Source organism: Eptesicus fuscus, chromosome 12, assembly GCF_027574615.1.
Source record: "Eptesicus fuscus isolate TK198812 chromosome 12, DD_ASM_mEF_20220401, whole genome shotgun sequence".
Lineage (NCBI taxonomy): Eukaryota > Metazoa > Chordata > Mammalia > Chiroptera > Vespertilionidae > Eptesicus > Eptesicus fuscus.
The window spans coordinates 29,003,380-29,025,512 of NC_072484.1; the positions used below are offsets into that span (position 1 = coordinate 29,003,380).

At 49.3% G+C, this 22,133-nt stretch overlaps 1 protein-coding gene across 1 annotated transcript; it reads left to right on the top strand.

Moving 5' to 3' along the window:
• The first annotated feature begins 14,715 nt into the window (after positions 1–14,715).
• LOC103285633 (40S ribosomal protein S21) lies at positions 14,716–15,047 on the top strand. The gene has a single exon (XM_008141035.3). It carries the CDS (start codon positions 14,716–14,718, stop codon positions 15,037–15,039), a length of 324 nt encoding a protein of 107 aa, XP_008139257.2. The 3' UTR covers positions 15,040–15,047.
• The last annotated feature ends 7,086 nt before the right edge of the window (positions 15,048–22,133 follow it).

Consider the following 22,133-nt stretch of genomic DNA (forward strand, 5'->3'; position numbering starts at 1 on the left):
TCCATACCCCTTGTCGGCCTCCTGCGGCTCGGCTGCGGAGGGGCCCCTGCCTGCCCCAACAGGCCCACCTCGGGCTCAGCCCGCGGGGCGAGCTGTATGCTGGGGAGGGAGAGCCCGCCCCAGGCCCCTCACAGTGCCCTGTCCCAGACCCCCCAGTCCCTGTCCCAGACCACCCACCCTGCCATCCCTAGCTTGGTCTCCAAGGGTGAGAGTGACAGGAGGCCAACTGAGGGTGAAGGCAGCCCTTGGGAGTGGGCCTGGCTCTGTCCTGGCTGAAGTCTGAGGCCTAGAGAGAAGGGTGCTCACCGGCTGGGTCCCCACTGCTGGCAGGGGCTCCCCCAGAACTCATCTTCCCTCGGCCAGGAGCACCCGCTTCTTTCCTGTGGGGTGGTACAGACTTCGTCCTGACCTAAGCCAGGTCCTCTTGGGGATGCTGGGATGTGGCCTCCAAAAGGGGGTCTGCAGGGTGGAGACCCCCCTTTTCTAAGCCCCTGTAAGGCAGCTGACTGTGCCCCCCAGGACCTCCTTTTTTTAAAAAATATATGTTTATTGATTTCAGAGAGGAAGGGAGAGGGAGAGAGATATAGAAACATCAACAATGAGAGAGAATCATTGACCAGTTGCCTCCTGCACTGGGGATGGAGCATGTGCCCTAACCAGGAATCGAACCGTGACCTCCTGGTTTATAGGTTGATGTTCCACCACTGAGCTACTCAGGCTGGGCGAGTATTTGTTATTTGATTTGAGAGAGAGAGAGAAACATCAATCCATCACCTCCCATAGGGGATTGGACCCGCAACCTAGGTAAGTGCCCTGACCAAGAATGACCCTGCAACCATCTGAGCCACTGGCAGGGCCCCAGGACCTCCTTGTTCAGGCAGGGCCTGAGCAGGCCCCTTCCCTCCACCAAACGTGCCTCAGAGGCTCAGGGTGGCTCAGCCCAGCTCTCTGCACTAAGGTACCTGGTCTCTGTCTGCTCTCCCAACCCTCTCCCAAGACAAGGCTCCCACAGTTCTCTGAGCATCACAGTTGCCTCCCACTCCAAACCTTTGCAGGGGCCATTTTTCCTCCCTCCTCCTCTCTGCCCAGCTAAAAGGCTCCCCAGCTAAATTGTCACCTCTCCTAGGCTTGTTGTCATTGGCAGGGCCACTGCCCCAGAGCCACCTGCAAGGAGGTTGCGGGGAGGGTGTGTGCTGCACGAGACAATTTTTTAAAAATACATTTTTATTTATTTCAGAGAGGAAGGAAGAGGGAGAGAGAGAAACATCCATGATGAGAGAGAATCATGGATTGGCTGCCTCCTGCAAGTCCCCCATGGGGGATCAAGTCCACAACCTGGGCATGTGCCCTTGAGCGGAATGGAACCTGGGACCTTTCAGTTCGCAGGCCGATGCTCCATCCACTGAGCCAAACTGGCTAGGGCTGCACTAGACAATTTTGGATGTCACTACCTGGCAACCTCCACTGGCTGCTCTGAGTGTGTGTTTGTTGGTGTGGCGGTATGTGTATGTGTGTGGGTATGTGTATGCGTGTGGGTATGCGTGTGGGCATGTGTATGTGTGTGGGTATGTGTATGTGTGTGGGTATGTGTATGTGTGTGGGTATGTGTATGTGTGTGGGTATGTTTGCTTGTATCTGTGACTGTGTGTATATTTATGTTTGTGTTTGAGTGTGTCTCTTGTGGTGTGTGTATTTTAATATTTTTATTTTTAAAATATATTTTTATTGATTTCAGAGAGGAAGGCAGAGGGGGAGAGAGAGAGAAACATCAATGGAGAGAGAGAATCATAGATCAGTTGCTTCCTGCACACCCCCTACTGGGGCTCCAGCCTGCAACCTAGGCATGTGCCCTTGACTAGAATCGACCTGGGACCCTTCAGTCCACAGGCCGACGCTCTATCCACTGACCCAAACCAGCTAGGGCTGTGTGTGAGTGTTTCTATTTGTCTGTCTGTGAGTGTGTAACAAGTGTGTGCTGGCAGGCCTTCCTCTCAGTTCAGAGGTTGAACAAAGCCTGGGAGGATTGAAGTGGGGCTGTCTGTGAGTGTGTGGGGAAGAGGCGCAAGGTCTGGCCCCTCAAATGCAACCTGCCTCTTGTTTTTCCTTTTTCCTCCCAGTTTCCCTCCATCCCCATCTTTAGCTCCACAGATTGGCTCATCTCTGAGGGGCTGGCAGCAGGCTCTGAGCAGGAATGAAAACTCATGGGTGGGGATCTCTGGGCGCCCTCCTGCTTGGCAGCCTTCTGCCCTCCCCCTCCTCCATGTCAGGCCCCCTTAGCTCAGCCTGACCTGGGAGTCTCAGGCCCACACCCTTGGACAGCTTCCAGTCTGACAGAGGACAGCCAATAATCCCCATGAATCCTGCTCCAAGTTAGAGGAGGTTCCAGTCAATTGCCATCAGAAGGTTTGGGCCCAGGTGGGCGTGGACAAGTGTCCTGCAGATCCCCTGCCCTTCACTGTCCTCTCTGTGCTCTTGCACCTCCCTCCTCTTCCCTTGGGCGCCATTGTGGGCCCATCCACTGACCTCAGCGGCTTCCTGCTTCTCCCCATGGCGGCAGCGAGGGGAAGATCAGCCTCTGAGAGTGTCCTCCAGGAGCCGTCTCTCTCTCAGGCCAGGCTCCCTCCTCTGGCCTTTGCTCAGGATCTTCTCCCGTGGATGCCAGTGCTGCCAGCCCTGCTCCTCCAGTCCATCCCTATCATGCAACTGGAGGAGACTTTCAAAGGTGCAAATCTGGCCTGGCCGGCATAACTCTGTGGTTGAGCGTCGACCTATGAACCAGGAGGTCAGGGCTCGCTCCCCAGTGGGGGGCGTGCAGGAGGCAGCCAATCAATGATTCTCTCTCATCAATGATGTTTCTATCTCAATCTCCCTCTCCCTTCCTCTCTGAAACCAATAAAACAATATATATTTTTAAAAAGGTGCAAATCTGGTCCCATTGCTTCACCACTCCCATACTCTCCATAGTTCCCCATTAGCTAAAACAGAAGATCCCAGGTGTGGGCTGCCCTTGACTGACCTCTCAAGCTGCCCTTCCCAGCCCTAACCTCCAGCCCCATCTCCTGCCCCTCCAGCACACCTGCCCCTGTGGTTCTGCTCCGTTGCTCCACCTGGGCCAGTCGTGACCTGCTTGGAGGAAACATCCTTCTCTGTTTGGACACCCAGGGAGAAACTGGCCCTTTGGGTCCTATTGTGGGTGCTGTGTCTTCTCGGAGAGCCCCCCACCATGGTCACCACCAGGTGGGGCCTTTAGGAAGACTCTTTGGGTTTGGGAGGCAGGAGTAAGGCGCTCCTTTCCTGGGGCCCGCTGCCTGGCCTGGCAGCTTTAGGGCAGAGGTGACGTTTGTCTTTAGGAGACGTCATCCCCCCACCTAAGCCTATGTGTGCTGAGGGGCTGTGGAGAAAACTTCTTAGTCTTCTCTCCACCCTGCCCAAGCCTCAGAGCTTGGGGCACATGCATACACACATGAACTCAAGTGCATGAGCATCAGGGGGAGGTTAGATGCCCGCACAGCCTACCTCAGAAAGACGGGTAGGGTGGGCAGAGGTTTAAAAAAAAATATATCTATACTAGAGGCCCGATGCACGAAGATTCGTGCAAGAATGGGCCTTCCTTCCCCTGGCTGCTGGCACTGCCTTCGCTCTGGCTGGAGCTGCCTTTCGACCTTCCCACACTACCGAGAGGCCCAGAGCGGCTGGGGTGGTGCGGAACACCTGCGTCGTCGCCATGTCGAGGACGCAAGCATCCCACCCTGCCCCTGGCAGCTCAGCACCTGTGTATACAAATTAACCCGCCATTTTTGTTGGGTTATTTGCATACTCACTCCTGATTGGCTGGTGGGTGTCACGAAGGTACGGTCAATTAGCTTGTTACTCTTTTATTAGTGTAGATAATAAAAGCCTAAGTGACTATTAGGGCGGAATGACCAGAATGACCGGTTGCGATGATGTGCACTGACCACCGGGGGCAGATGCTCAATGCAGGAGCTGCTCCCTGGTGGTCAATGCGCTCCCACAAGGGGAGTGCCGCTCAGCCAAAAGTCGGGCTTACAGCTGGCGAGCGCAGTGGTGGTGGCGGGAGCCTCTCCCGCCTCTGCGGCAGTGCTAAGGAGCAGCAAGCCTAGTGGTAAGGAGCAAGGGGTCCTGGATTGCGAGAGGGCACAGGCCAGGCTGAGGGACCCCACCCCCCTAGTTCACGAATTTCATGCACCAGGCCTCTGGTATATACAGTATATAGTATATTATTGATTTCAGAGAGAGGAAGGGAGAGAGAGACAGAAACATCAATGATGAGAAAGAATCATTAATGGGCTGCCTCCTGCACGCCCCCTCCTGGGGACCGAACCCATTAACTGCCCTGACCAGGAATCAAACTGCGGCCTCCTGGTTCATAGGTCAATGCTCAAGCACTGAGCTACACCAGCTGGGCATGGGCAGAGGCTTTTTACAGCAGTAGAACCTGTTGACTGTGCCTCATGGTGTGCTGGTACCTAGTTGGGTACCTTACTCTGCCACTTCTGCTGCCACAACGCCCTGTGGGGAGCAGGAGGAGGACTCTCCACCCTCATTCTACAGAGGAGAAAGCTGAGACTTAGGCAGAACAGAGCACAGACCCACGGGCTGTCCCAGAGTCTGTGCTCTTGCCTGGGCCACATGTTGCAGGAGGCTGGTGAGGGGAGGGAGTACCTGGGCACCCAGAGGCAGATCCCCTGGATGGCTGGGGGCAGGAGGTGGGGCTCCTGGGACAGAGGCCTCTAGAGTATTCCTCTATCAGATTCCTGAGGTGTGGGCTTCCTTCCCGGAACTACTCCACCTGCCCCCACCCTGGTGGACTTCCTCTCTCTGGCTCACAGCCTCTGTCTGCATAATGTCCCTCATTGGGGATGGGAATGTGGGAGGCCCTGCCCGTGGCCAGGAGTTCAAGGCTCAGCCTTGGTGGTGCCCTATCTCTACTCTTGCAAGGGCAGCTGGCACCTCCTCCTTCATACAAAGAGGGCCCTGGGGTTCCACCTCCCTAATACCCTGCCCTGTATGACACCCAAAGCACCAGAATCGGCCCCCTATCTAAGAACTCTGCATGGACACTGCCCCACGGGCAGCCCCTTCCCCAGTGTGATGTTATTAGAGTTCCCAGCGGGGGCATGGGGGCGCTTTCTTGGAGGAGGTGGTCCTGATCTGAGCCCTGAAGGATGACTGAGAGAGTTACTCATGTGGGGAAGAGGAAGGGCAGGCCAGCAGAAGGAAGGGTGCAGACAAAGGCATGGGTGGTGGCGTGACCAGGAGGCAGAATGGAATGGACAGCATCAGCAACTCGCCGGATGAGGGGCTGGGTGTGCTTGTGCCTGGTGCTATCTGTGTCTCCTACCTCAGCAGGCACCCTTGGCCCTTTGCTCAGGAAACCCCAACCTGACTTGGGTACCTTCTTGTTGGGGTCTTTGGCCTCTATTCCTGAACCCTGGGAGTTCAGCTTCATTGCACAATTTTCTCTCTGCTCACCCCTTCACTTAGCTCCGGTGACACCTCCCCTTGCCAGCCCCTGCCCCACAGAGTTACCCTCTGCTAGGGTGTGGGGGGACAGAGACCTGGAGGGGAAAGGAAATGTTGGAGGAAGATGATAATTCCACTTCAGTCATGGCAAGTTGGAGGAGATTATGCTGTCTGCCTCATCCCCCATGTCGATTCTCTTTTTCTTAATAATAGAATCGTCTCTGTTTAGCCACGCACATGGCCACCCAGCATAGAGAATAGATTTCCTAGCTTTTCTTGCTGCTGGGCTTGGATGTGTGACTAAGTTCTGGCTAATGAGATATGTTATGTGGTGTCTTCCAGCCTTTAAACACTGCTGCTGGTTGCCCGTTGTTTCTCGTGCCGCATTCTGCTTTTCTGCCTCTTGCTGCCCGGAATGTGGATGGGAGGACTGTAATTCTAACTACCACGTTGGACCATAAGGTTGAGGGACACGCCCTCATGATAGTGTCACAGTGACCAGCAAGGAGACTGGCATGGAGTCGAGTCCCCATGCCAGCCTAGGGCTGTGTGCTTCTAGACTTTTACTTGCGAAAGAAACGCACTCTATTGTTTAGGATACTGTATTTTCCGTCTCTGTTACTCACAGCAGAATGTAATCCTACCTGATTCGACCCCAAGGAGAAATGTTGACGAGGCAGTTGATACACAGATCTGCAGCTCGGAGCAGAGTTTGGAGTTGCGGGTAGAGATTTGGCAGCCGTCCGTATGGAGATGGTAATTGAAGCCACGCGAGGGATGAGATCACCCAGGCAGAGTGTGCCCAAGATAGACAAGTCTAGCTTTTCCACTCAGCTTCATCCACCCCTCCCAACATCATGTCAGGAGGATTCGGTCTCCCCAGAGGCTTCTTGACTTTGATGATGCCGAATTAAGATGGAGGGAGGCTGGGAGAAGATAAAAGGTGTAGAGACTAGGGTTTGGGAAAATTGCTTTGAGGAGTGCTTTTCTTTTTTAAATCTTCATTCGAGGATATGTTTTTATTGATTTTAGAGAGAGAAGAAGGGAGAGAGAGAGAGCGAGAGAGTGAGAGAGCATGCGAGTGAGCTCTGCCCAGTGTGCTCAGTGGTTAGAGCACCGCCCTGCACACTTAAGGGTCGTGGGTTTGATTCCTGGTCAAGGGCATGTACCTGGGTTATGGCTTTGCTCCCTGCCCCTAGTCGGGGAGCGTGTGAGAGGCAACCAGTCCATGTGTCTCTCTCACATCAGGGTTTCTTTCTCTCTCTCCCCTCCCTCTATCGCTTCCATGCTCTCGGAAAAAGCAATGGAAAACAATATCCTCGGGTGAATATAACAGCAACAAAAAAGTTAAAGAGAGAGAGAGAAACCTGAAACCTAAGTATGTGCCCTGACTAGGAATTAAATCCACAACATTATTTGGTTACGGGATGACGCTCCAGCCAACTGAGACACCCAGCCAGGGCATTGAGGACTATTTATGTATTTATGTATTTATGTATGTATGTATGTATGTATGTATGTATGTATTTAAAAACTAGAGGCCCGGTGCATGAAATTCGTGCATGGGAAGGGAGGGGGGTGTTCCTCAGCCGGGACTGCACACTCTCGCAACCTGGGACCACTCGGGGGATGTCCAACTGCTGGTTTAGCCCTGATCCCGCAGGGATCCCTAAACTGGCAGTCGGACATCCCTCTTGTAATCCAGGACCACTGACTCCTAACCACTCACCTGCCTACCTGCCTCATCACCCCTAACCACTCTGCCCGATCACCCCTAACTGCTTGCCTGCCTGCCTGATCACCCCCAAACACTCTGCCTACTTCCTGATTGCCCCTAACCACTCTGCCTGCCTGCTTGATTGCCCCTAACCGCCTCTGCCTTGGCCCCCTCCGCTGCAGCTTCCTCCAGAAGGATGTCCGGAAGGTCATTTGGCTGTCCTGTCTAATTAGCATATTATGCTTTATATATATATATATATATATATATATATATATATATATATATATAAATATTTTTATTGATTTCAGAGAGGAAGGGAAAGGGAGAGAGAGACAGAAACATCAATGATGAGAGGGAATAATCGATTGGCTGCCTCCTGCACACCCCCTACTAGGGATTGAGCCCACAACCTGGGCATGTGCCCTTGACCAGAATTGAACCCAGGACCCTTCAATCCGTAGGCCAACGCTCTATCCACTGAGCAAAACCAGCTAGGGCTAAAAAATATATTTTTATTGATTTCAAAGAGGCAGGGAGAGGGAGAGAGATAGAAACATGAATGATGAGAATCATTGATTGGCTGCCTCTTGCATGCCCTCTCCTGAGCATCAAGCCTGCAACCCAGGCATGTGCCCTGACCAGGAATCAAACCATGACCTCCTGGTTCATAGGTCAACACTCAACCACTGAGCCACACCAGCTAGGCTATCTATTTAAAATTTATTATTATTAAAATGTTTTTATTAATTTTAGAGAGAGAAGTAGGGAGAAGGAGAGAGAGACAAAAACATCACTGACAGACAGAGTGATAGGCTACCTCCTGCATGCCCCCTACTGGGGGACTGAGCCCCAAACCCAGGCATGTGCCTTGACTGGGAAACGAACCAGTGACCTCTTGGTGCACAGGACAACGCTCAGCCAATTGACCCACACTGGCGGGTGAGGAATTTTTAAAGAAAGAATTGTAGAAGTAACTATGGTGTGTAGCAAAGGGGGTCAGAGAAGAAAAGATTTTGTGAGATGTGCCCTTGACTGGAATCCTCTGTGGTCCATCTCTTCTATGGTACTCAAGAAAATACTTGAACTTGAAATATGCGGAAATTACTTTTTGGTTGCTAGACTAGACCTCTTCTGTCATCACCTCACCTGTCCTCTTGGGTGATGGCTTTAGAAGTGTTACCACACAAGTAACAACCCCCTTAGAGCAGCATAGGGAAGGAACACAGGGGCGTGTATGTCATAGAATCTGGGGGCAGAGGAGCGCATCTGGGCTTCACAAGTGCCTGGAACAAGGAACTGGACATCAGCCATCAGCCAGGGAGCTGTTGCCCTGGCCACTTTCTTCCCTCTGTTGCCACGTGGACTCTCTTCTCTGCTGCTCTCTGCATGTCTGCTACATTCTTCTCGTGTTGCAAAATGCCTTTAAAAAAGTTAAGGCTTTATTTATTAAAAAAAATACTTTTATTGATTTTAAGGAGGAAGAGAGAGGGAGAGAGAGAGAGAAACATCAATGATGAGAGAGAATCGTTGATTGGCTGCCTTCTGCACGCCCCACATTGGGGATCGAGCCCACAACCCAGGCATGTGCCCCTGACTGGAATCGAACCCGGGAACCTTTAGTCCACAGGCTGATACTCTATCCACTGAGCCAAACTGGCTAAGGCAAGACTTTATTTTTAAAACACTTTTAGATTTACAGAAAGATTGAGCAGATAGTACAGAGTGTGCCCATCTATCTTTTCCATACAGTTTCCCTATTGTTAACATCTTGGATTGGTGTGGTGTATTTGTTACAATTAATGAACCAATATGATACCTTATTAGCTAAAGGTCATAGTTTACATTAAGGTTCACTCTTTGTGTTACACATCTATGGCTTTTTTTTTTTTTTTTTTTGAGAGGGGAAGGGATAGGAAGAGACAGAGAGAAACATTGATGTGAGAGAGACACATCGATTGGTTACGTCCTGCATGCACTCTGACCATGGCTGGGGAACCTGCCACCGAGGTATGTGCCCTTGACTGGAATCGAACCCAGGACCCTTCAGTCCTTGGGCTGACACTCTACCCACTGACCCAAACCAGCTAGGGCCATATCTATGGGTCTTTACAAATACATATCATAGTTCACCATTACAGTACCATACAGAGTATTTCACTGCCCCAGTTTCTGGCAACCACTGATCTTTGTGCTGTCTCTAAAGTTGTGCCTTTTCCAGAATGTCAAATAGTAGGAATCATACAGGATGTAGCCTTTTCAGCTTGGCTTCTTTCACTTAGTAATCTGCATTCAAGTTTCCTCCATGTCTTTTCATGGCTTTCATAGCTTATTTCCTTTTTATTACTGAATAATATTCCACTGTATGTATGTAACACAATTTATCCACTCAGCGACTGAAGAACAACTTGGTTGCTTTCAGTTTTTTGGAAATTATAAAATAAAGCTGCTATAAACATTCGTGTACAGGGTTTTGTGCAGTCACAAGTTTTCAACTTAGTTGGGTAAATACCCAGAAGCTTGGTTGCTGGATTGTATGGTAAGACGATGTTTAGCTTTGTTAGAAACCGCCAAACAATCTTCCAAAGGGGTTATACCATTTTGTGTTCCCATCAGCAACGAATGAGAGTCCACACTCTGGTCAGCATTTCTGTTGTCAGTGTTCTGGATGGTGACCATTCCAATGGGTGTGTGGTGGGATCTCACTGTTATTTTCATTTGTATTTCCCTAACGACATATGTGGAGCATCTTTTCATTTGCTTATCTGCCACCTGTATATCTTCTTTGGTGAGGTATCTGTTCAGATCTTTTGCCCCTTTTTAATGGGGTTGTTCGATGTCTTATCGTCGAGTTTTAAGAGTTCCTTGTGGTTTTTTTTTGGATACAAGTCCTTTATCAGATATGCGTTTTGCAAATATTTCCCCCCAGACTGTGGTTGTTTTTCATACTCTTAAGAGTTTGCCTTTTATTTGCTTTTTCTTCTCCATGCATGTGATCATCCTACAGCTCCTGAATCTATTTGCCCTTCATTCCAGCCACAGCAGATGCCAAATAGTGTCTCTCATTTCCAGTTCCACATTTTTGGGAGAGATTATTATTTGACCAGTTGGGTGAAGTGGGGAATTAATTATGTCTGGATGGGGTGGTGGCATTCAGGTAGCTGGAAGGGAGGCTGGGAAATGTAACTCCAGCCCCTGCAGTACAAACAGGAAGCCAGGCTAGAAAGAGGTGGGAAGGGAGTGTCTACCTTCCATCAGCACATAGGAGGTGGGCCCTGGGGGTGGGGGTGGGGTGGGGGACTTCTGATAGGGTATAATATGTGTCAGTAAAGAAATTCAACCAGTACAGAATGGGACAAAGCAAAAAACACAAAATTCCCTACACCCAGTTCCACTTCTCAGAACTTTTTCCATTTTGAGCTATTCCAGAGTTTTAACTTCATAGTATTAAATAATATGTTTACCTCTATTTCTCAATTTAGTAACTCAAGAGAGCAACTAATGACAGCTTATAAGATTTAAATCACACTATCTCTCAGCTCCCCCCATGTCCACTCACATTTAAAACATAGTTTTTCTTCCATCAACTTCAGATGGTATTTCTTTAAAAAAAATTAAAAAACAAACAAACATGTTTTTATTGATTTGAGAGAGAGAGGAAGGGCGAGGGAGAGAGATTGAAACATCGATCAGCTGCCTCCTGCATGTCCTGTACTGGGATAAAGCCTGCATCCCCGGCATGTGGCCTGACAGGGAATCAAACCACATGTCCTGACAGGAAATCGAACTGGCAATCTCTTGGTGCATGGGTCAAAGCTCAACAAGCAGAGCCACCCCCCTGGGCCAGACAGTACTTCTTGAGCCCCACCACTATCTAAGGACAATTAGCCCCTCCGTGCCATCTGACACCTTCCTTCCGCACCTCCTCCTAATTTCTGTTGGTTTTATCTTTACATTCCCATGGTCAAAGTTTATAACACTTATATGTTCTGTAATTATAATGAAATCTTCCATTCTTTAGCTTTAGTTTGATTCTAAAAACTGAAAACTAACCAATCACGATGATATAAACATTACTTACTGCAGAACCAAGTCACGAGAAAGCTCCAACCGAGATAGCTCCTCTGCTCTGCGAAGGGGAGTATTTGCTGTCTGGAACGTTAAGGTCAAGTGCAGTCTCTCTCTCTCTCTCTCTCTCTCTCTCTCTCTCTCACTCTCTCTCTCTCTTCCTCCCTCCCTCTTTCCCTCCCCCCCCCTCTCTTTTCCCACAGTCTCTTTTCTTACACTCCACTAATTGCTCAAAATCATGCCTCACATGTGTTTGCTTCATATTTGGCCCCTGGAATAGATTTTGTTGTTTCTGGTTTTCTAATTGCCTTTCTCTTTTCCTTTCTGAGAGAAGAAACAGATGTCATTTTCATTGTGTGGCCGCAAGGTCTACGCGCCATGCACACTTTCCCATGCCCGGCTCCTTGATGCGTGTAGTGACATGTGGTAGCTGTTGTTGTGTTTACCCAGCATTCTTTTTGGGAACTGCTGCTCCCTTAGTCCAATCGTGTGACTTGGGTTGTTTTTCAGTTGCAGTGCCTTTGGGGTGGGCTTACACCCAAGGTCTGGCAGCTTGCCTTGATGGTGACTCATCTGAGGTATGGACACACAACTGAGGCATGGATTAACGGAGTCCTTCTATGGGATTTAATCAGTGAATATTGAGAGAAAGAAACACTCACCCTTTTAGCTTCAGGTAAGGCTTGATTCAGGGGCTCCAATGATGTCATCAAGGATCCAGGGTCACTTTACGTATATCTTTCCTCTGCCCTCAATGTTGTCTTTATCCACTGGCTATTTATCGTGGACTTCCAGCAGGAATAAGTTCCTCTTATGTTGCAAACGGGAGTGGTGGTTGTGGTTGCTAATCCCACCCAACCCAAAGGATTTGAGAATGCTGCAGGGGAATCAGAGTATTTTATTTTATTCACTAAAAGAAGAGTGAATTCATTTTGAACACCCAAATCACAAATGTTCACACTCTTTCCTATTGATTTTTTTTTAAATTTCAGTGATTCCATTTTAAATTTCTAGGAGTTACTTCTTGCTTTATTTTTGTCACTGCCTCTCTTTGTTTTATGAATGTAATAGTATTATACTATTCTTTCAGTTCTTCTGTTCTTTCAGTTATCTATTTCCTCTGGGATCAGTTTGTTCACCTTTTGTTTAGCTTATTAAAGAGGCAGTATAGCTGATAGTTCAGAGTATAATGCAGGAAACAAACTGCCCGAGTTCAGATTCCATCTCTAGCCCCTCACTAGCTGAGCAAACCTCTGCCAAGTTAGGTTACCTTTCTGTGACAGTTTCCTGAAGAGCCAAAAGAACAATAGCATCTAGCTCAGAGGGTCATTAAACGAGTTAAACACTGCCAGGCCTACAGTAAGAACTCAATAGCTATTTGCTATTCTTTTCTTAATCCTCCTCCTTTTCTTGTGTTCTTATTGTTATTATTTTTTTTTCCAGCTTTCTGGTACTACCTGGTGACCAATTCATCTGTATGAACGAGGATCGAGGCTGTTGCTATGGGCATCGATGTAGAGTATTTGCTGTGCTCTGGACTGTTGGTAGTGGGGGGCAGAGAGGTCCATATGGCTATTGCCATCCCTTTGAGGGGTGTTGTTCCCCTAAGACATTGGTCGGCAAACTCATTAGTCAACAGAGCCAAATATCAACAGTACAACGATTGAAATTTCTTTTGAGAGCCAAATTTTTTAAACTTAAACTTCTTCTAACGCCACTTCTTCAAAATAGACTCGCCCAGGCCGTGGTATTTTGTGGCAGAGCCACACTCAAGGGACCAAAAAGCCGCATGTGGCTTGCGAGCTGCAGTTTGCCGACCACGGCCCTAAGAGAACCCACTCCTGTGCTCCATACCTGCTCTGGCCTCTGGGTCAGCTATCTCTCAGGCGTGCTTCGGCCATGGTTTCCTTTGCCCCCATTTGTCCCTCATTGCGATCAGCCCTTTCTCTGTCTTTCAGCAGTCAATCAAAATCCCTGGGCAGTTGATGTACCCACCTCCAGCCATCCTGTCCTCAGCCTATGGGTTTATTTCCTTTTTTCTTTTCCATTCTGTGCTTTCGGTGGCGTTTGAGGGGCCGGGGGTGGTAGAGACATGTTCCCAGTCCACCATCTAGAACTGGAAGTCGGTGCGGTGGCTTAAATGTGTCTAACTCCGTTCAGCTCTGCACAGGTGGGGCCCCTGGGGCAAATGTTCACACTGGACACCCAGAGCCTCAATAAGAAGGAGGACGGGAGGACCCACAACTTGGGCCTTTTTCTTTTCTTTTCTTTTTAAAATAAGCTCCACTTCTTTTTAAAAAAATATATATTTTATTGATTTTTTTACAGAGAGGAAGGGAGAGGGATAGAGAGTTAGAAACATTGATGAGAGAGAAACATCCCCTACTGGGGATATGCCCGCAACCAAGGTACATGCCCTTGACCGGAGTCGAACCTGGGACCCTTCAGTCCACAGGCTGATGCTCTATCCACTGAGCCAAACCGGTTAGGGCAGGCCTTTTTATTTTCTTGTGAGGCCTCTGTGGGCCTCGGTGGGTTATCCCACAGACCTGAAGGCTGGTTTGGGGAGAAGGATGGCCCTTCAGTCTCCCTAAGAACCCCAGAGCCCACAAACTCAGGGAGCAGGAGAGAGCGAGTACTGCATGAACAAGGCAGGAGAGGCAGAGGGAGAGACCACAGGCTGTTGTAGTGACTGAATGAGTACAAATAGGTGTAGCTTTGGGTTAGACTGCACTTTGGGTGGAAGAAGGGAGCACAGCCGTCAGTCACTCTCACTATGCACGCACAGAGCTCATCTTATATTCCAGGCCCTGTGGGGAACCCTTCACACAAGCTGTCTGGAGGACTTTAGGTTCAGGGTGGTTGCGTGACTTCCCCATGATCACACAGGGGTGAATGTCTGCATTTGAACTCAGCTCTATGCAGAGCCCAGGGACTTAACCACTGCTCTGCGGAACTCCCACCTGCCCTGCACTGACCTCAGCAGCATCCAGAACATCTCCCTTAGACTACGTTGCAATAGGGTCTGAAGACAAAGTTGAGGAAGCTGGGGACTCTGCCGCCCTCTGGGGGAGACAGAAGGTTCTGCAGAGAAGCTGTCAAAGCCTAGGGCTGGGATCCCTGTAGATTCAAAAAACGAATGACAGAATTATGGTCCTGATTTCACCATATAAGGGCAGGGCTTTATCTCCCTCACCCCCACTTCTTAGTAATGAGCCCCCTAATAATTACGTGGGCACATCATCTATTGGAATGAAGGCATAAGGCCATGTGATACAGGCAGAAATAAAATGTGTAATTTAAGTAGTGACTGAATGAGTGAAAGTGGGTGTAGCTTTAAAAGATAAGGGTTTGTTCTTTCTTCCGTACTGCTTTCTGGAATTCAGATATAATGGTTGGAAATCAAGCAGCCATCATGGACCGTGAGTGGAAGTAGCTCTTTGAAGATGGCAGAGCAAAACATTAAGAAGGGGTCTAGCCGACGCGCTCGTGGTGGTGGCAGCAGGCACGCCCTCGACGTGCAGAAGGACGCCGGCGGGTTCGTGGACCTGTACGTGCGGCGGAAATGCTCCGCCAGCAACCGCATCATCGGCGCCAAGGACCACGCGTCCATCCAGATGAACGTGGCCGAGGTGGACAAGGTGACAGGCAGGTTCAATGGCCAGTTTAAAACCTATGCTATCTGCGGGGCTATCCGCAGGATGGGTGAGTCAGATGACTCCATTCTCCGACTGGCCAAGGCCGATGGCATCGTCTCAAAGAACTTCTGACTGAAGAGCATCACAGATGTGAAATTTGTCATACATAAATAGTGGAAACATAAAAATAAAAAAAAGACGAAGAAGGGTTCTAGTTTCATGATGATTGAACCATTGCCATATTAGCCTCAGATGCCCACATTTACTTGAGGTATTGAAATACACTTCTATTTTATTTATTTATTTTTTTCTAAAATATATTTTATTGATTTTTTACAGAGAGAGGAAGAGAGAGGGATAGAGAGTTAGAAACATCGATCAGCTGCCTCTTGCACACACCCCACTGGGGATGTGCCCGCAACCAAGGTACATACCCTTGACCAGAATCGAACCTGGGACCCTTGAGTCCGCAGGCCGACGCTCTATCCACTGAGCCAAACCGGCTTCGGCTTCTATTTTATTTAAACCACTGTTATTTTGAGTTTCTTTAGCCAAACTATGTGTTTGTGGGGTTTTTTTTATTTGAAAAAAATTATGCTGGTTTATTCAGGGTTTCACGTCCTTTTATTTTTATTTTTATCAGCACATGAGGTTTGCCCACAGGATAGAGGGGGGGATGACCTGCCATGGCTGGGCTCCCTAACACTACAGATAGGCAGGGGCTGAGATGAAGTGAATTTAAGTTTCAAAAACAAAGAAATGTGTTGTCCCTTGTATCCAGGATTGTTTGGAGCAATTAACATCTGTCCCATATGTCAAGTGCTTGGCACATAGTAGGCCCTCAATAAAGTGGGCTGCAGTATGATAATGGTAACTCTCCCATGCTAGGGTCTCCCCTTTTCTACCTCAGTGGGTGTCCCAGATATCAGGGCCCCTGTGTTCCCTACAACGAGGACCTGCTTCTTGGGGGGTGGGGGGTCCTTCTCAAAGTATCCAGTATGCCATGGGGGTGTGGAGAATCAGCACCTTGGTGTGGGTGCCCTGGAAAGCTCCCCTCCTCCAGGCAATTTCTATTGCCCATTTCAAAGCCAGTAGACTCCATTTATGGATTATATGTCTCTCAGAGTTAAATGTTTGGGACTTCTGCCCTAACCAGTTTGGCTCAGTGGATAGAGCGTCAGCCTGCGGACTGAAGGGTCCCAGGTTTGATTCCGGGCAAGGGCATGTACCTTGGTTGCGGGCACATCCCCAGTAAGGGGTGTGCAGGAGGCAGCTGATCGATGTTTCTCTTTCATCGATGTTTCTAACTCTCTATCCCTCTCGCTTCCTCTTTGTAAAAAAATCAATAAAATATATTTAAAAAAATGTTTGGGACTTCCCACTGTTATAAAGATACTGTGCTCCTGAGATTGCCCAGCTGCACCCTGACCTCCCTGGGTTTGCCTCCTGCCCATTGTCAGGAGGAACAGTGCGCAGAAAGCTCCCCTCCACGCTCAGACTCCCAAAAAAGGCCAAGTGGCCCCAAAGAGAGGGGTGAACAGGTCCTCCATATCCCTCCACTTTGCCTGAGAGGAGGCTGTAGAGTGGCCCCGGGTCCCATTTTTGCTTTTGCTCAACTCCCTTGGTGCCCAGCCTCCTCCTGCCAAGTCTTTCCTGTCCTGGATTGCGAAAGGCCTGCAGCTGCCTCCCCGACCAGCCTCCGGGCTGGACAGTACAGCTGAGGCTTTGGGGAAAGAAGAAGCGGCTCCTGAGGCTGGATCTCCTCTCTCGGGGTGACAGAGCCCCGGGGAGCAGGCAGCACCCGAGCGCCTGGCCCTCCTTCCTGTTCTCCTCGCCTGCGGTTCACCAGCCTTGCAGCCACTTCCCCGTGGAGCAGGTACTCCTATCTCTGGGCCTGGAGGGCGCGTGGAGGGAAGGGAGCAGGGCTGGGCTGAGGTTGGCTGGGGGTCATCTCGGTGTGAGAGCTGGATGCCAAATCAACCCAAGCCCAAGACACTAATCAAAGCTGCACTCCTACCCTAAACCCTTCCACAGCTCCAAATCTTCCCAACCCACATCCTAATCCCAGTCCCATTCCCAATCTCAATCCCAATCCCAATCCCAACCACCATCCTTCCCCATGCAGGCCCCTGAGCCACCCTTATCTCACTCTCCATTGCATCCCAACCCCACCATTTACTAATCACCGGCCTTTACCCTAACCCCCAGCCCATCACTCTCACCTCCATGTCAACCCTGATTCCATTCCAAATCACTGCCTAGCCATCACTTTCACCCCAGCCCAACTGCAGCGCAACCTTCGTCTTCCCCTTGCTCTAAGCCCAGTCCACTCCCCGTCATTTATCATGGCTTCATTCATCTTTGCCCAGCACCGTTCGGCAAAGCTCGGGGAATGGGTGCTCAGGCCGAGAGCATTTATAACCAGGTTAAAAGGTGAAATTTCTGTTGCCCATTTCAAAGCCAATAGACTGCATTTATGGATTATATGTCTCTCAGTGTTAAGTGTTTGGGACTTCCCACTGTTATAAAGACACTGTACTCCTAGGGTTGCCCAGCTGCACCCTGATTTCCTATCAGTGGGCAGAGCACTCCAGCTGGCTGTGTCACCCCGTTTCCCTCCTTCTCCAGCCCGATAGGGAAGTTGGGGAGAAGCCCTGGTCTGAGAAACAGAAACTGAATCCTGCTGAGCTGCCAGCAGTGAAACTGCTTTTACCTTTCCCCCCTAGGCTGGACTTGGCCTTTGGGATCAGAGGTCAGGCACTCAGGATCCCAATCCGCCCTCCTCAGCTGTCCTGGGACACGTGGTCTCACAGAGACTTTACCCGCTCACTGGCTCCCACACAGGCAGCAAACATGGGTGCCCAGCATGTGACAGGCCACCCCATCCCAACCCTGATGCAACCTCTACCATTTCTGGGTAGGAGTGAGGATTTAAAACTGTCTTCAGAGCACCCAAGACCTGGGGATACAAGGATGAACCTCAGGAACTCCCTGAGGTCTGGGGAATAATACTCTCTCAAATGGTCATTGCCTAAGGGGCAGGTTGTTTTAGAGCTGTGCTACTCTCTGCCCCCCAATGTACCCACCCCTTCCCCAAGACCCACAATCATCCCTCTACCACCAGGGGGCACTGGTGCACACCAGGACACAGCTTAACCTAAGCCTTCAGTACCAGACTTCCTTTCTTCTTTCTTAATAATTCTTTATTGTTGAAAGTATTACATATGCGCCCCCCCCTACATTGGCCCCTTCCAGCCCCCGCCCAATCCCCCCAGGCCTTCACTACCCATTGTCCGTGTCCATGGGTCATGCATATATGCATACCAGGTCTTTGGTTGACTACCTCCCCCCCACCCATCCTCCCCCCCACCTTCCCTCTGAGATTCCTCACTCTGTTCCATGCTTCCATGTCTCTGGATCCATTCTGTTCACCACTTTATTTTGTTACTTAAATTCCACATATGAATGAAATCATGTGACACTTGTCTTTTTCTGATTGACTTATTTCACTTAGCTTGATACTCTCCAGGCCCCTCCATGCTGTCTCAGGGGGTTAGAGATTCTTCTTTTTTACTGCTGCATAGTATTCCATGGTGTAAATGTACCACAGCTTTTTTATTCACACGGCTACTGATGGGCACTTGGGCTGTTTCCAGAGCTTAGCTATTGCAATACCAGACTTTCAAACAGAGACAAGGGTCTCCCTGTCAGGGGTTCTTCTTGCCTTTCTTTTTTTTTTTTCCCCAGAAAAGTTCTCTGGGTTGAGATTGATTTTTAGGCTGAGTTATTAAGATGGACTCTGGTGGGACCAACCCTTCGAGTAGTGTGGCTGGGCTAAATTATAGGTGACATCTACATGATGTAATTTTGGGCAGTTCTAGAAAGAGTCCTCCTCTCAAACGTTCCAAAATCCCTGCTCCATTCTGGGAACAGTGTGCTTAAATCCCACCATTCCTCCCGCATTAGGTTCAGCACTGCCCTTTCCAGGGCCCCAGGTGGGAACAGGAAGGGGCGCTGTAGATATCAGCAAGACATGCGCATGTTGTCTTGCTGATGTCCTAGCTGTAGAAGATCTGACCCTGATATCCAGCGTGGCTGCGGGCTCCAGGGCCATACCTGCACCCACCTATGCACAGTGGGCTGCCTTTCAGCCCAGCATCCAGGTCTCGGGGCCCAGTCTGACACTGGGAAACAGAAACTGAATCCTGCAGAGCTGCCTACAGCTGGGCCAGCATGAGCCTTTCTTATGGCCAAAGACCAGGTGTGGGTATAGCCTCCTGGGACAGGAGCAGGCCTAGGATGGCCCAAAGAACTGGGGATAGGCCAGTGGGTCTCAGAAAATGACCAGACCTGTCTGCTGGAGCATCCGAAGCCCGGGGCTGGGTCTCCTGAGGAGCAGGGTTCTTCCGCGCCTTCCCTTGCCTTTGCTCTGATGTGCTCCCTGCAAGGACACCCTCGTCCTTTCACACTTGGCTAAGTTCTGTTTTGTCATCCTGACAGGCCATTCCGGCTTCAGCCAGGCCCCGAGTGTCTGCTCAGCACTCCCCAGGTGTGCCCCCTGGTAGCCACCAGAATCAGCTGGGCTGATGCACGGGGGCTGGGAGTTGTCATGAGTTTCCTGTCCCCACTTCCAGCCTCCCAGGCCCTTCCCCTCACTGCAGAGTCAGCACTTAGGACCAGGAAGGACTGCAAAGTTGGCAACATGGGTTTTGTATGTGTGTGTGTGGTAAAATGGGCAAAGCATAAAGTGTACCGTTTGAACCATTTTCAAGTGTACAATGCAATGGCATTAAGTACACTCACAGTATTGTGGAACATCATCACTGTCTATTTCTAGAACTTTTTCATCATCCAAAACATACACTCTGTACCCATTACACATTAACTCCCCTCCCTGTAGCCCTTGAAAGTCTCTATTCTACTTTCTGTCTCTATGAATTTGCCTATTTTAGGTATCTCTTTAAGTGGAATCTTACAATATTTGCCCCTTTGATTTGGCTGACTTCACTTAGCATAATATTTTCATGGTTTGCTCATGCTGTAAATTGTGTCAGAATTTCATTCCTTCTTATGGCTATACCGTTGTTTTTTATCCATTCATCTGTTGATGGACACTCGGGTTGTTTTCACTTTTTGGCTGTTGTGAATAACACTGCTGTGCACCCGGGAGACCCAGGAGCAGAGTTGCTGCATCATACGGTAATTTATGTCTGACTTTTTGAGGGACCACCAAGAGTTTTCCACAGGGGCTGCACTATTTTACATTCCCACCAGCAGTGCACTGAGCTTCTAATTTCTCCATATCCTCTCCAACATTTATTTTCTGATTTTGTTTGTTTGTTAATAGCCATTCTGATGGGTGTGAAATGGTAGCTCATTGTGTTGTTGTTTTTTTATTCTCATTTGAGGATATATATATATATATATATATATATATATATATTTTTATTTTTTTTAGAGGGAGAGAGAGGAAGGGAATGAAAGAGAGAGAGGAACACCAATCCGTTGCCTCCTGTATGCTCCCCAAAAGGGGCTCGAAACTGAAACCTAGGTATGTGCTCTGACTGGGAATCGAACACGCAACCTTTTAGTGTACAGAACCATGCTCCAACCAACTGAGCCACGCAGACAGGGTCATTGTGGTTTTGATTTGCATTTTCCTTATGACTAATGATGTTGAGCATCTTTTCATTGGCTTACTGGCCATTTTACATCATCTTTGAAGAGATGTCTATTCAAGTCCTTAGTCCATTTTTAAAATTTGGGTTGTTTAGAGTTTGTTGTTGAGTTGTATAGGAGTTCTTTATATATTCCAGATATTAATCCCTTATGTATGATTCTAACCCCATGATTTGCAAATATTTTCTCACATTCTGTGGGTTTGTTTTTTTTACTCTCTTCCTAGTATCCTTTGATTCACAAAAGTTATTTTGATCAAGTTCAACTTATCTATATTTTCTTCTGTTGCTTCTACTTTTGCTGTCTTACTTAAGAAATCATTGCCTGATACTAGGTCATGAATCTTTACATCCATGTTTTCCTCTAATAGTTTTATAGTTTCAGTTATATGTGTTTCTGTCCCCTCTCCCCTTCAGATTCATATCTCTGGCACCCCCAAGGCCCCCCCACCCTCACCAGGGTCACTCCATGGTAGAGGGTCCCTCTGCCTTCTTGTGCATTGTGTACTGTAGGCAATTAACTCATGCTTGTGGGGTATGTGTTGTGCAGGGCCCTTGTGCCCCCCGTTGCACCTAAGCTTGCCCTGTCACCAGCTCTAAACCCCAAAGACCACACCTCTCTCTGCATGTTACTGCAAAGCCTGGGGGCTGCTCTGCAGGGCTGCAGGGCACATGTCTCCACTTTCAGGCTCTCACAAGATGCCAAGGACAAGGCAAGCACAGAGATGGTTCTGGTGACTACAGGAACCCCAAAGGGGAAGTTTCAGCTAGAAGTTGCCTTCAAGCTATACCTTGAAGACTGAATAAAGTTTCAACAAGCAGAGATGATTTGTGGTGGGGACCTAGCTAGTCAGCTAGAGAGCCCATGTGTAGATGGGACTGGCCCCAGGGTGGATGTGTGAGGAGCAGGGAATGAAGGCAGAGCTTGGAGTAAGAAATTAAGACCTTTTAGGGGTATATTGGACAATGGGGAGCCACAGAAGGTTTTTGAGCAAGGGAATGGCTCTTAAAGACAGCACTTTGGTGAAGTGCTCAATCAAGCCCCATATGGCTTATAGCTTGTAAGGTTAGAGGTAGGGAGATAAGTCTCAAGTAAGAAACCATTGTTCTTGCTGAGTGCCTTGGAGTAAGTCACTGGGCCTCTCTGGGTTCCAGTTCCTGTTGGCTTGGGTGGCAGGGAGGCACAGGGAGGGGCAGGGAAGTGGAGGAAAGGGAGAAACAGCTGTTCATCTGCTCCTGAGGGGCTGGGAAAGCAGAACTTGGGGTGGGGTTTAGGGACACCCAGAGGGTTTTCTAGTGCATTCCACCAAGTGAGGGCATTGCTGGGTAAAGTCCACGCCGTGAACGTGGGCTCCTGGCTCCCAGTCGGTGGCTGCCCCAGCAGTCCGTGGAAGCCCTGCCCTCTCAGCATAGCCTGTGGGGACGCAGGGCTGACCCTTCGGCAGGCTTGGGGCTGAGGTGCCCGGAGGCTCCTTAGGAGCCCTGCGTGTCCAATCAATACAGTGCACACCACTCTCCTGTGCACCAGGACCGGCGCGAGAACCTGCT